Source organism: Chironomus tepperi, unplaced genomic scaffold (genome assembly GCF_022539635.2).
Source record: "Chironomus tepperi strain 1889 unplaced genomic scaffold, CSIRO-AGI_Ctep_v1 contig_376, whole genome shotgun sequence".
In the NCBI taxonomy this organism is placed as follows: Eukaryota; Metazoa; Arthropoda; class Insecta; order Diptera; family Chironomidae; genus Chironomus; species Chironomus tepperi.
In genome coordinates this window covers 3,591,247-3,606,620 of record NW_027226498.1, presented here as the reverse complement: position 1 = coordinate 3,606,620, position 15,374 = coordinate 3,591,247, and the positions used below count along the sequence as shown (strand labels likewise).

The 15,374-nt window shown below is 28.9% G+C and overlaps 2 protein-coding genes across 2 annotated transcripts; one reads left to right on the top strand and one right to left on the bottom strand.

Annotated features, from left to right (window-relative positions):
- Positions 1-9,658: 9,658 nt before the first annotated feature.
- On the bottom strand, positions 9,659-11,557 carry LOC139095873 (IQ motif and ubiquitin-like domain-containing protein). Its single transcript, XM_070647412.1, has 3 exons — positions 11,485-11,557; positions 10,645-11,203; positions 9,659-10,503 (listed from the first exon to the last, which is right to left on the bottom strand). Exons 1-3 carry the CDS (start codon positions 11,485-11,487, stop codon positions 9,659-9,661), a joined length of 1,407 nt encoding a protein of 468 aa, XP_070503513.1. The 5' UTR covers positions 11,488-11,557.
- A 1,522-nt stretch (positions 11,558-13,079) lies between these two features.
- On the top strand, positions 13,080-14,358 carry LOC139095779 (alkylglycerone-phosphate synthase-like). Its single transcript, XM_070647247.1, has 4 exons — positions 13,080-13,255; positions 13,328-13,677; positions 13,733-13,969; positions 14,024-14,358. Exons 1-4 carry the CDS (start codon positions 13,080-13,082, stop codon positions 14,356-14,358), a joined length of 1,098 nt encoding a protein of 365 aa, XP_070503348.1.
- Positions 14,359-15,374: the final 1,016 nt, after the last annotated feature.

The window sequence follows — 15,374 nt, the reverse complement described above, 5'->3', positions numbered from 1 at the left end:
TTAATGTGATTCTTAATGAAGAAGAGACCTTAAAGTAATGAAAAAATAAAGCCAATTATTAAATGTAATATTAAAAAGCATAAATTACCTTTTAAAGGTTTTTAATCACTTGATACATGGTACAAGGTAGCTATAATTATGATATTGTAATTATTCTGACAATGCATAATGTTCATACAATAACATTTTGTCCCAGCATGTTCATCAAACACATGACTAGCAATTTAAACTGGAATGAAATTGTCGATTAATGATGATAGTCTCCGTATTTTTATTTATTATAAAAGACTACTGTAGAAGTGACATGACATGAGAAATGCTTAAATTTTTTCATGTAATCATCACTAACTTGATACGTGGGATCAATACTGAGAAGAACGGTCTGGGTAGAGTGTGAGGACAAGAATGCGAAATGAATGAAACGCAGTTTAAAAAAGGTTATTTAAGAAAAAGTTTACGCAATCTTTTCCGAAGTACTAAACTATTCCACTACTGAGCCACTTTGACTCATATATTTACATGGCAAATCTGAGTAATTGAATCAATCGGTAGGTTCAAATATTTTTCATTCAGCTAATCATTAATTTGTAAATCTGAAAAATTCATATAAATGATCCATGACAATATGCAAGAAGTCTGATCTCTCCGCTCTTGAAAAAGATTCATTTTTTTTAAATATCATGTCTTACCAATAATTACATTTCACGGAAACGCCAATTAATAACACATCAAGAGAATCAAGATTTTGTTGTTGTTAAGAATCTTACTCGATTCTTGATGTTACTGTTGTTTTATAAATGTGAAGATTAAAATCCAGACGCACAAGTGTGATACCTTCATTACGGAGCACACATTAGCCATAATTAAATTATTATTTTTTTTATATAAAAAACTCCTTGTAATCATGAATATGATGCTATAAATGAATAATTCGCAGAATTAAGAAATACAAGTGTTGTGGATCTTTTATTTACATTTTTATTATTTTGATGAATATGTATTTTAATTTATCCTTTCGTGTTTCTTTTTCAATAAATATGTGATGAATAAAATTGCCGAGACTTTGTTTATGTGGACTTTAGTGAGCAATCATCGCCTCACCTCTGGGCATTACTATATGTACAGTAACTATATAATTGAGTATTTTGATTTCGGGTAACAAAAATTATATGAAATGAAATGATGACTATTCTCTTTTTTATTACATTATTACAGATAGATAAAAATTAAGAAATTTTATACAAGCTAGTGATCATGATCTAGCTGAAGTTAAAAAGCATAAGATATATTTTTAGCCTTAAATTATTAATGATTTGTATTTGTAAAAAATGCAATTTGTTATAACGCTCATTTGAGATTCGAATAATATTTATTGTACATAGTTGCAATCCCTTTCCATATAAAATGTTCAGTCTATTTTTTAACTCGAATAAATAAACATCTTATCTACTCATAAATATGTGAGGGAGTCGTTTTAATTAAACTACATTGACCACAATTACAAAAAAATTGGTTTGAGATCAACTATAAATATACTTTAGATGATCATCAGACAAAAATAAAACAAATTTTACATTTATTTATAGCTAGTTCTTAAACTCACAAGTAATTTTTTTGAACATTTTTTTGACAAATTGAATACCCTCGAGTAACAACTACTCACTTTCATAACAAATGGAGACGTTGTCATGAAATCGACATGATCGTAATAAATCTGTTACTTTTAAATTAAAAGTCTCATTTTATGGTATTTTAGTTACATTTTATGACATTAAGTTAATTGTAATTCCAACTATATTACTTCTTATCTATTCTTTAGTATCTACACCTCGTCGTATACTTATTTATTTATGTGTAAATGCAATGTGGCAAGATTGTATTCTTCTTGTCATTTTTTACTCTCACATAGGATAAACAAAAAATATAAGAAAGGTTAATTAGAGAAAAACCGCTATAAGTTTAATTGATACGTCACATTAATGTGCGATGCATTTCTTTATCTGATACGCACTAATGACTTAATTTTCCATGCTAATCAAAAAATGAATTAAATTGCTGATTAAGATATTAATCTATAGTATGGTGCATTTATAGTCTTTCTTTCACATAAAGACTTAAAATTTTTAATTATGATTACTTTTAATTAAGGGAATCATAAAATCATCTATAGTTGCATGTATGTAATATCAATTAACTAGTGTAATATATGCAACAATAGGTTTGAGTTTACATAATTTTAAAATAGAATTTTAGTTGTTAAATGATGATGCCTAATTTTGGTTGACTGAACTAGAAATTTAATAAGGCGTCTTCCTCATTCAATTCTCTGAAGTTTCATTACTAGTGTTATTCATATTCTAATCTCTTCTTTGTTTCAAACTTTTACATACTGTATAAATTCATAATAAAATCGATATAATATTAAGTTTTATCAGATCTGACTACAGAAGTTAACAATAAAGGAATATGGAAACTTAATGAAGAAATGCAATTCATTATGAAAAAGACAATGAAAAGAAAACTTACCTAAAAAAAGCGTGAAATATTTTGAATTTATCACTATTGTTATCAAAAAATGGAAACACAAGCAGCAATATAAATTGTGTGAAAAATAAAAACTTATTGAAAACTAAAACATAAAGATTCATCTAAATAAGAATACTTATAATATCCGTTCAAATAATTGTAAAAATATTATGAGCTATTTAGCTATAAACTAATTAATTTGGTATCATAGGAATATGTATATGCTTAAATAGATATTTCAATAAAGGCATTTTCGTGGATTTTAGATGGAAAGTTTGTAGCATGAAAACATTTCACGGTACAATTTTAAGAAGAATAATTTACTTCTCCTTTCAATTCATTTGTCGTTATTGAGTTCCTTTATTATATTGTGTGAGTATCTTTCATGAAAGAAGTTAATTCAAATAATACTAACTTAACTTAATTATGAATGAATTACGGAGATTATTAGTGTGCAAAAAGGACATAAGTTCTTAAAATGTTTGAGTTGAATATATCAAATTCAATAAATATATTGTTTAGAAAAGTTCGATTTTAATCATTAGGAAAGCAATGGATGATGAAAATTGTTTAAAATAATCTTATTTAAATGTTTAAATACCTTTCTTCTTTTTGGTGTGTAAAGCATGACGGCAATAACGTGTTTATATACATGATCATTTAATATGTTTAATTTATCAATTTTTCTGATTAATAGCTTCAGAGTTCATGTAAATTTATGATTTTATTTTATTTGACTATACATCTATATTTTTGCTTATTAACTCAAAATCAATATTTTTACTTTCAATGACAACATTTTCGCAATTAGTGTGTAGATTTAATTAAAAATTTTATTGCCAGCCGTACGACCGAATACAGTGCTTTATGTGCAAAAGAAGTTTCAAAAAAATTCTAAAAAGAAGTGAATCCTCAGATGATCATGAAGTGTTAGATGAAGAATGTCAATGCTCATAATGACGCAAGAATGAGTGAATATCCGCTACAAAGCAAATATATACAAGAAGAAGACGAGCGGAGAAAGAAAAGTAAAAGAGTTTAATTGACAGTTTGAATGAATGAAAGAAAAGTAATGTCTGAAATTTATCGCCTGTGTTGATATAATGATACGCGGAAGAATGTGATGTGATGAAATGATAGAAAATAATATCAACTTACAATAAGGTGAATGAAAATTGCGAGTAATTTGCGAAAAGAACAGAGATGTTACATCTTCTAAAGCAACTGTATAAAAACTGAAAGTCATTACCGCCAATATCAAGGTAAGATGCCTCTTTTCATAACTGTAACAAGTGTCGCGTATTACTAATTATTAATCTTCACACTCTGATGTATGAAACTCTACAAATTCAATTGTGCCTTTTAGCTAATTTACAATGAAAAAGAAATGTTCATATCCTCACTTTGAGAATGAATTGCCTGAAATTGTTTTTTCATTCCATTTAATTAACAGAACCACATTTTCCACTCACAATTTATATTATTTACTTACTTACTTCGCTGTTCGTACAGATCACATGTAATCCATGGTCTTCCTCAGATGTCTCTATCGCTGGCTACCGCTAGTCGATTTTCAATAGCAAATGCAATATTTTTTCTCTCAATAGCTTCTTTTCATGAATTTTTTCCTCGTCCTCATGATCTTCTGCCATCTACAAAGTCAGACTTGAAGACCTAATCTAAAGGTGCTTCTTAAAGCCTTCTTAAAACATGTTCAGTCCATCGAATGCTGTTCTCTTTAATTCGTTTTGCATTGTCCGCCTTTCTATATAACTAATAAATCGCAGCATTGTTCCTTTATTTTTAAAGGAACCCCTTTATTCCCATTCATAGGATCTTCCTCTCAAAAACATTAGTCATATTCTAGTTTTGTATATGACTAAATTGGTTGGTCTCGAGATTCTCTTTGACACAATTAATATTAATGTAAGAAAATTTCAACAAGTTCACAATTCATTCATCATATCTAAGCTTCTATAGATGTACAATAAACGTTTTGTCTAATAAATCATTTCGAAGCTATAAAATAGACTTTATGGTTAAAGCTCTTTATTTAACATAATCATCATGTAAAATTAGAATTCATCTGTGAAAGAAATAGTTTTTGTACCTACTGCCCCGATTTCAGTTTTTGCGTCTTTTTTGCAACTTTTTCCTTTACTCACTCTTTATTTGAGAGCTAAATATAAATCAGCTTAGGAATTAGTGCTAAATATGTGAATACATTCTTTTCATTTTTACTTTCATTAAAAATCAGCAAACATGCATAGTTAAGATCATTTCTCTTTCTAGACTGCTTTAAGCCTCTCTTCCGATACAAAAGACTTGAATACTTCCATAATATCCATAATTTATATAAACACTTTTCAATGAATTACACATACCGTAATCGAGCAAATTCTAAAGCATATAAATTGAGAAAAAATTTCCTTTCATTCTTTCTTTTCTTTCACCAAGCACATTCGCAATTGATTCCAATTAGAAATGACATAAACGACTTTAATGCTTCCTTCTATATAAAAATGGTATATCCGTTTAATGCCTTCAAATAAGAAGAAGAAGAACTTTCATTAATAAATTGATTGGAAAGTTTGAGAATCTGTGCTGTAAAATTGAATGAATAGTTTGATCAATTTATATGGAATTTATAAGATAACATTTTTGAGTATTTATGAAGCATCACTAAAATATTTTGATGCGGAATCGTTGATAATTTTGGGTAGGCACATCTTTGGCAAAGGTCAACAATATTTGAATATTATTGTGAAAATAATAATAATAATTGTGAAATTATTTTTTAAAAATAAGGAAGGAAACAAGCAATTCAGCTTGCAAAAATAGTTAATTTTTGAATAAATGCAGCTTTATAAAACACTTTGTCCAGTCAGTTTGCTGACTTTGAAAACTCGTTAATCAAACCCAAAGATAACTCAAATAAGTTTTGTTAGATCAGTTTATTGAATTATTGACGCATTAGTCGAATAACCGATACAAATATTATTTTTGAAAATTTACTAATTACTCATCGCGGGGACAATAATGCGCTGAGGCACTCGGTAGGAATGAGTATTTTTTTAATTTTTTAAATCATTCGCTTAAGGAATTTGTGAATTTTTAAATTGTGGACGAATGTCATTGAATAACTTTTGAATATTCAAGCTCTTATTTTGATGCATTATGATGTAGATATAATTTACCTTGTTTAACCAATAGCGAAGCATCGACTGATGTTTATACCAAATTAAATCGATATAATTTACTATTTATGTTTACATGTAGACATGCAGTTATGCAGTTTTTGCTTCTGTTATTTATCTACACTTATGAATTTCTCATAGATTATTTATGGATAATTCATGTATTTGATAGTAAGTGGCAAACGCGGGCTAAAGTAAAGCGAGAAAAAAAATGTAAGCACAATGTATAAATCATATTTTAAATTTTCAAGCTATAAATGTAAATAAAAAATTCTGAAACGGTTTTATTGCGAAGTGTAGAAACTGCTGATTTTTTTATTACATCTACACAAGGTGCTTAATTCCGTTCACTTTTTCGACGTTTCTGAGATAAACATTATGGAAGATTAATTTATTAAATTCTGTGGATTGTTATGTGCAACTTGCGAGACTAAATTACCAACAATCACTAGAGCATTCAATTCATGCAAAAAATAAAAATGCTGCATATGTAATTTGAATTTCTTCCGTAATTCCATCTCTTAGTTCTAATAATAAGTATTCATGAATAATGTTTGCTAATTTTTATTTGCTGTATTTTCTTAAATAGTAAATATTTGACTAGAAAATTAATATGATCCCGAACATTACAGATTCTACGCTTGAACATCATTACGTTGCCGTATTAAAATTAAAACGCGTTGTTCTAACGGGCATTTTTGATGCCTTTTTACGACAAAAAATGCTGTTTGTAGCATTATGCCGCTCGGGTAGTATGATTAAAATTTGTAAATGAGTACATATATTGCTACTTTAAGTGTATGCATAAATTCTACTAAGTAAAGATAAGCCTGTCACATTGTATGTAATTTTGTATCACAGATGCTGAATCAAGAAAGAATGGATGGTTTACCCACTTCACAACTAACGATTTAATTCCTAATATGGAAATAAAAGTTAATTAATATGCCAAAATTCTATCATATTAGCGAATAGAGCTTAATTAAATGTCATTAATATGTCACTATACTAACGATAATTATTGTAAAATTAATCAATACTTAACGCCATTCTCATTAACTTCTTGATTTCTTCTCCTTGTAGATTTATTATTATTATTATCTTCGAAATTCATGTCTATTAAGAGTATTACTAATAACATAAATGATTGTGTGAAGCATCGTTGAGAATAAAAATTTCATTCAAACTTTCGTAAAGCTTTGTGGGATTTTTTTCTGGTGACCAACTGGTGACAATGTTTACAAAATTAAAAAGACCAAAACGCATTTTTATACTGCATTAATATAATAATTTCTTACCCGGAATCAAGTGGTGAACGTGCGGACATAAAATTCGTACAAACTAAATCACAGAGCCTACAACATGACTATGTTGCAATGGAAAGCCTTTAATTGTAATCTCAGCTCCGCATAGGAACATGACTTCAGTAAGAAAATATAATAAAATTAGAATTTAAAAATTGTAAGTCAGTCATTCCCTTTTGACTCCTAGAAAATGAAAAAGTTCGTAAATTTATGACAGTATAATCATAAAACATCTGATCAGAGTTCCTCATGAAAGAATAAAAGAGTAAAGTAAATGTGTTAACAGCTGTAAAAGCATGTTTAATCCGATATCATGAATGAAAATCACATGTTAGGAATTGTTGGTATTAATTTTTCATTTATACGCATTGTGATCATGTCTCGAATAAGTGAAACTACGTGAGTATCTAAAGCAGTGTTGAGCAACCTCTGTGCTGCATCAAAAAAAAAAAGGTGGTCAGCAACGACCGAAACCGCACACGTAATACGGTTATTAACATTTCTAAAAAATCTAGCCGCACACTATTGTGCCGCGGCTCAATGGTTACCCATAACTTATTTAAAGAGTATAAGCCGATTGCATGATTGCATGAAAAATATCAATTTATCATTAAATCCATTTGTGCAAAATAAAGAAGTCAATAAAATTAATTTTACAGTCACTAATTGCATGTTTTTGATTGTATTTCATCCTGAAAACAAGCAAAACATGGCAAAAATGACACAAATTTTTCATTCTCATATTTTTCATTCAAAAAAAAATGTTTTGGCGTCTGAATGAATTTTTTAGCATCAGATTATTTTTTACCTCTTTTTGTTTTCTTTATATACTCGTGTGGGCATACAAAACACGTTCTACTTACAATAATGCGAATGTATATTTTATTAATTTTGTGCTAAAGAAATAAAAATTCTTTTTTTGTCTTCTTCACGAATTATTCATTCGTTTATATTATTATTGTTTGTTGTATCCACATTGTCATTAACGGTTGCCACAATTTACTTACTTATGCTAAGTGAACTAACTGATTATCTTAATGTAGTCTACAAATTGAGATGATTTTTAAACATGGTGAAAAATGCTCAACACTTTACACAGTAAATAATGCAAATTGTTATTTTTGGGTAAAGATACGTCTGTTAGTTCTTAAAATTTGCGCATAATTATAGCATTCTAAATTAATTTTTCTACTATAAAATGTTTTTGCTCTTTAATGAATATAATCATAAACGATGAAACGGAGATGAGTGTAATTTTAAAGCAGGCAATTTGTAAAACCATTGAAATTTCTGAAATCTTACGTAAATTTCAATATAAGAAACAAATATTTATTACATATTTAAAGCTTAAAAATTTTATTTCTATGCAAATGGATTTGAATATAGAATTAAAATTTTTACAAGTCATTGTCAATGGCTGCTCCAACCATCTTTAAAATCTTATCAGTTTTTTCTTGAAGCAACTCGAATTGAATGAAAAAGTTCAAAAACTCAAAGGGCCGCTAAATAATTTTCACTTTCACTTCCTCCGCTCCCTTATTTAAAAAAAATTTTATTTTATTTAAGCTTTTGCAAAATCTTAAGCATCAACTCCCCACTAAAAATAAATTTAATAAGAGAACGACACCTACTATACCTCGATTTTAGAGTTATTGTGTTCGGTTTGATTGTTAAAACCAAATATGAGTAATAAGTAGCTTCAAAATAAAAAGAATGGGATGAACACACCTATATATATGTTTATATGAAACGTGGTATAACCTTTGAATTTTGAATTTATCGACAGGTTTTTCCCTTTCCTTTACTAGACAGTAAAAAAATAAGAAAAATTCGAAGAATACAAAACTTCTTTTTAAACTTGCCACAAAATGAATTAAAAAATGTGTGGACTCAGTATTTGACTACAACTTAGATAGAAAGCTAAAACGAATAAACACAAAATAAACCACAGGAAAACTCATTATATGTATGAAGATTTTGATTTTAGCAAATTGATCATACTCAAAAATAGTGTACAATTTTCGGATGATAAAAGGACTCATCCTTTACTCTTACTATCAATACTAGTTCTTATGTTTTTATCATTTTTGCAAATTTTCAACAGAAAAACCAAAATTTTGCTTTGAGAATTATCAATCTGTAATAAAACAATATTTTTCATATACTTATTAAATTAAATAGATAGTTTAACTTTTAGGATAATTTATTAATCACAAGTATCAAGTATCATTAATTGGTATCAATAACATTAACTTTAAAATTGCACGTTTAGTCTTCTATTCATATGAGTCATGAAGAAGAAATAATAATAAAGAATTCATTTAATAACTTACAATAGAACGATAAATTATAGCCCCAAGTTGCATTTATTCTTAAATTGATTAAGTGCAGAAAGTAATTTAATAATAGGAAACTTTATTGATATATTCAATTACAATGGTTGCCAAGAAACAAACATTTAGTGCACGATCCTTACTTGTTCGTATTATTGCTTTAACAGAACAATTATGGGAAGTAAATAAATCAGAAATATGTTAATTGATTTCAGTGCAATTATTCATCTTTAGGTTGAAAGAAGCTTTCAGCATCAGCGATAAATTTAAAATTCAAATGCAATTATTAATCAAATATTTATACAATTTTATCTTTCATTCCACACTCATGCCAATTACCTGACTCAACAAATGTGCTATCTATTTTCTTCAAATGCTTATACGTTGACTTGGCTAGAGAATGTCGAGAACGACACTCTGCCATGATTTTCTCGCCATAAATGGACTCAAGATTACAACACTTAACGTGTATTCGAGCTTCAGTATCGGTGAGACAAATACAATTCCATGGAGACCATTCTTCATTAATATTCCATCGACAGAGTCGTAAATCGGAAGTTACATTACATTGACTTAATAAAGATATTCCATGCCAAATATTCTCAATTATGTGTCTCACATCTGTCTCTTGAATGATGAATGCAAACGATGCGAATGCACCGCGTTTACGTTCATCTCGTTGAATACCTCTAAGAATGGCTCTATAAACACTTAAATCAGTTTTTGAGGACTTCAAACTTGCGCATTTTTGACACAGATCATAATATTTTTGCTTTGAATGCATAGCAAAATTTCTTAATGGCAATACTGCTTTACATTTCTCGCAAATATGAGTAATTGATTTCTTTGATTTATTATGCTCATCATCCTTAATGACATCCAGAAAAACGACAAGCTGACGTTCTCTCAAAATCTTTAAAGTATCATCACTGACTTTACATCTCAATAGTTCCCGTTCACGTTCGAATAAATTTTCTAATTCAATTATTCGACTCGTATTTTCATTACAAAGTGCTTCACTTATGTCATTTAATAACCGTAAGCGATCATCGAGATTCTTCATTGGTTGTCGAAGTAATGTAAATAATTCTGTCAATGTTCTTGCTCGCTGTGTTCTTATTGTGTCCATTTCAATTAGCGTATCTATTATAGAATTACAATTAATTTGAATATTTATTAATTTAAAATAAAACGTCAAACTAGATTCAACCAGCAAGCCAGCCGAACCAAGTGTATAATAAGCGCTCCTTTTCAAAACTATTAAAAAAGTAAAATTTTACTTACTTCGATATCCAATCCATTTAATAGGCTCACCACACTGCTTCAAAATTCGATCTTGTCTTGCTGCTTGAATTTCTCCCTGTATCTCAAGCCTTCTTTTTTCAATACCATTCAGCAATTGGATCTCTTTCTCTAATAATGCCTGTATCTCAATAACTCTTGTTGGCCCCGTAAATTCTTTAGAAATTCTTTTCGTTTCTGTTTCCTTCCATGTTGCGATTTGAGCAAACAGAACGTCAAAATCTTTTTTAGTACGTGGAAAATTATCTGATTTTCGATTTGCATTTATGTAATCCTGTTTGATTTTTTCCTCCTGTTTCTTTTTTATGGCCGAAATTCTACGAAACTCAGATGCACACTCCCTAATACATTTTTTCAAACGACACAAACGAAAGTTTCTTTGAATTAGTCTAACTTTTTCTATGGTGTTTATGCGTATCTGTAATTCTTCAAATGTTTCAAAATCTTTGTTAGGTATTAATTCAGTATCAGTGTTTGTCGGTACAAAAAGTGCTTCGTTAGCATCTCCGAAGTATTGAGTGGATTCGTCTTTGCTGGTATCCTGAAATTTGGAAGAACATATTTTTCATTATATGTAAGGGCCAAATAGTAAACCTGTGGTTCGGTATAGTGTTATAATTTGACACTTTGTCATACCAGATGTACCACTGCTCTATACCAATGGTGTAATTATACAGGAAATTAAGTTCTATGTATGTATATGGAATCCGAAATTTATTTTCTATATTTTGTCTTCATAATGACATGTCCATTTTGCCTTCACTTTAATCTATACAATCTCCAAAAATCTATAAGTGAACGATCCTGAATTTAACAACTTACCATAGAAATTTGTCTCAACTCTATAGTTTGAGTATCTCGAGAGCATTTTTCCTCTTTGACTTTTTGTATTTGATCCATCGTAGGTCCCGTTTGTGTGAATGCATGATGATATTCAATTTCTGAGAACAATATTAAACAGCTTGTCAAAAAAAAAAAATTATAAAACATGTTGATCCTTACTTGTTTTTTTGTGTACAAATCCTCCCAAGAATGGTTTCTTTATAGTTTTGTTCTCAATTTCAACGACTAAATCCTTTGTGATTTTTAATCCATTTTCGTCCTCGGTTGGAACATGAACAGTAATAATGTCTGGCAATGTAAAGCTACTGTAATATACACTTGTATCTAATTTTACACCTTCTTCAATAGCAGCATCGTTTAATTTTAATAAGATTTCAATGATTCCAAAATCATTTAATTTTAGTTCCGCCAAGAAATATTCATTCCGAATTTCTTCATCGTTTTGAAATACTGAGAGATTTTCAGGCTTGATCAAAAACTTTTTTGAAATGTCTTCTTTTAAATTTTCAACATTAAAACTATCTGGAAAATTTAGTGCTATGACATTTTCTGTATCATCTGCTATTTGAATCTTGACAGTAATTGTTTTCTTAAATTCTGCAGCTACTGATGACATGGCTAGTAAATGAAACAATAATATTACTGAAAAAATAGTTGTTGTCAAAACAATTTTATCGATCGGGTTGCTATGATTTAGATTTTGTTTTGAAATTATTGATTGCATCATCCAACGAGTTAAGTGATAAATATGATCGATGTGTTGAAATTTTACAATGCTGAATACAATATATTAACAACCTTATATTTTTCGCGGTACACCTTGGTGGTAATCGCATACCGCATACGCTTCATGGCATTTCCAAATTTTTTGGCAGTACTCTAGAGTGTCGCGTCAAACAGATTGTTCATTGCTGTTTTAGAGTTTAATGTGGGGTTTCTTCAAATTCTTACACCTTTTCCTGACATTGACATTTTTTCCCTGAAAACACCCCCCAGCAACTTTTTCGTGAAATATGAACGTCAATTTCTCACCAACTATTAATGTTATATTTGGGGTTTGATTAATATTTATTACATAGATGAAAACCCCTTTTTATAAAAAATAATCAGTCTATCTCGGATATATAAACATCGCATTTAATTATAAATCCGTAAGCAAATTAAACTACAGTCACCACAATTATTAAAACTGAAGTGTTAGTAATTCCTAAACTTAATATTTCTTAACTAATTATTATTGATTTTTGGTAGCTCTTTTAGCCACATGAATTTCGTATCAAAAAGAATGAATGAAGATGGCAATAAATATTAATGAAACAAACCTTTGCTTATAAACCTTAAGAGTAAATCACGTGAATTTGCGTTTTTTCCACTTACATAATTTGAAAATACCTAAATATTGAAGTTATTTTCACATGATTCTAAACTAGAAATCATTTAAGATTTTCAAATTCAAATCTACATATATGTCATTTTTGCTTCAGCTCGCAATTGTAGTTTAAAAAAGATAGACGTCAAGACAAGTTCATATTAATAATTTCTTAAAAAATTGAGTTAATTTACAATCATTAGCAATGAAAAGCTTAACGGACGATCAAAAAAGTAAAAATAGGAAAAGTCAAGAATTTCCTATAAATGTGAAAAACGTTTTTCCAAAGCACCGGCAGCAAGTTTTAAATGAAAATGGATGGGGCTTTCGTGATTGCTATTTTACATTTGATAAAGATTATTTAGTTTTTAAAGGGGAAAGGTAGCTATCAATTTTTTACGGGTATATGAGATGTACTTTCATGACAATGGTTTTTAAAAATTTTACTAATAGATATGAAATGTGCAACAAGCCTCTGAAAAATGCAAGCACTTCGCTCTTAGAGCTTTTAAATGTAGACATCTCAAATTATAAACCAGTTCAGAATCCAAAACATAAAGAGACGGATTATCATCCTAAAGTTGAAAATAAAGAGTTTTGTGAGGAGCTGAAAGTATCTAAAATTGAATATTCTTTAAATTTTGATGATCGATTCCTTCGATGTAGAGGACAGGCTCTTAAAGATTTTTATATTTTGAGACATGGTAGATTCAACAGTATTCCTGATATTGTCGTATTTCCAAAGTCTCATGAAGATGTTTTAATTGTTGTCGAATTGGCTAATAAATACTGTGCAGTCGTAGGTAAGTTGTATTATGCTTTGTTCACAGTGTAATTTGATTCAATTTTCTACAATAGTTCCTTACGGCGGAGGTACCAATACAACAATGAGTTTAAATTATCTTAAAGATGATTATAGTAGATTTTTCATTTCACTTGATACAACACAAATGAACCGAATTTTATGGTTTAATAAAACTAGTATGTTGGCATGTTTGGAAGCTGGTATATCGGGAAAAGATTTAGAAGATACTCTTCAGAAACATGGACTAACACTTGGACATGATCCAGATTCTATTGAATTATCTACGTTAGGTAAGAATTGAAGCAGTAAATTGTGTAAAAAAAATCATAAATTTCTTAAACCAGGTGGATGGGTTGCAACAAGATCGGCTGGAATGAAGCAACGAAAATATGGAAATATTGAAGACATGGTGAAGAAGATAACGCTTGTAACCAGCATTGGAGTGTTAGAGAAAAATTTTTTGGTTCCACGTGCTAGTATCGGACCAGATTTTGATTTTATTGCTTTGGGCTCTGAAGGAACTCTTGGTGTTATTACAAAAGTTGTAGTTAAAGTTCATCCTAAACCTGTTTGTAAAAGATACGGCAGCATGGTATTTCCGAATTTTGAAATGGGAGTAAACTGTATGTACGAAGTAAGCAAACTACCCGAGAAACCAGTAGAGGACAGTCCATTTTAATGTAATGTCTCAAGTTCCTACTTTAGAAAATGACCTTTAATACAGCAACCAATTTGTGACGCATAATATGACCGTTTATGATTACTTCTAATGCGTCACAAAGAATACTTTCAGGTTTGACTTCTTACGATACTTTGGGGTAAAGTTGGGGTAACATTGAGCATTTCAAGTAAATCTCGACAAAAAGACAATTTAGGACATTTTTGCAATTTTCAATTTTTGTAGTTGTTTGTTAACAGAAAAATGTGTTTAGTGAATGTGATACAAAATTATTAAAAAATAGTGCTTTAAGTGTTTTAATAGCTTTCAAGTGAAGTGTATAAGTATTTTATAAGTCCAATTAAAATGAAATTCATAAAATGGGTAAGTTAAATTAATTAAAAATACTTAAACTTTCCAAATTTCTAATGTAATCAAATTAATTTATAATTTTGTCATTTTTATAGATATTTCTCTTTTGTTTTTCATTTCTTTAGGTTTTTTGATATTGTTTTACAGTGTCTAATTACCAGTTTATTTTTCAGGAGTATGTTTAAGTAATGGGCTTAGCCGCAAATAACGTTCCATTTTTTTTCAAAATTTCAACGGAAAAAAATAATTTTTTTCAAAAACAGAATACTAATTATGTTAATTAAACTACTTTAAAGCATGATTTGCTTCCTTAGAGTAATCTAATCTTAAAAAGGAACATAAAATCCTTATGCTCCCACAATTTAAATCATAATAAACACATAAATTTAGCGATTTTTATTAATTTTTCTGAAAAATTTTAAAAAATGGAACAAAAATTCACACTCAGTAATTAAGATATTTTTTGAATTTTTGCATTAATTAAAGCACTAATCATAGCAAATTATATGCCAAAATGTTGGTTTTATGAATTTCTACAATTATAACTATCAAAAGTGATCCTAAAAAGTCCAACTAAGGAGAAAAATGCCTTTAACTTCAAATTACTGAGTGTGAATTTCTAAACGGCCATGCCCTAATATAATTATTTTATTTTTAATGATCCA

Bases quoted from the DNA above. Each gene is read 5' to 3' on its own strand.
- LOC139095873 (XM_070647412.1), bottom strand. The intron at 10,504-10,644 runs GTAAGTAAAATT...ATTCTATAATAG, and splicing joins TAAATGGATTGGATATCGAA to ATACGCTAATTGAAATGGAC.
- LOC139095779 (XM_070647247.1), top strand. From the start codon at position 13,080: ATGAAAAGCTTAACGGACGATCAAAAAAGTAAAAATAGGAAAAGTCAA. The intron at 13,678-13,732 runs GTAAGTTGTATT...TTTCTACAATAG, and splicing joins TAAATACTGTGCAGTCGTAG to TTCCTTACGGCGGAGGTACC. The intron at 13,970-14,023 runs GTAAGAATTGAA...TTCTTAAACCAG, and splicing joins TATTGAATTATCTACGTTAG to GTGGATGGGTTGCAACAAGA.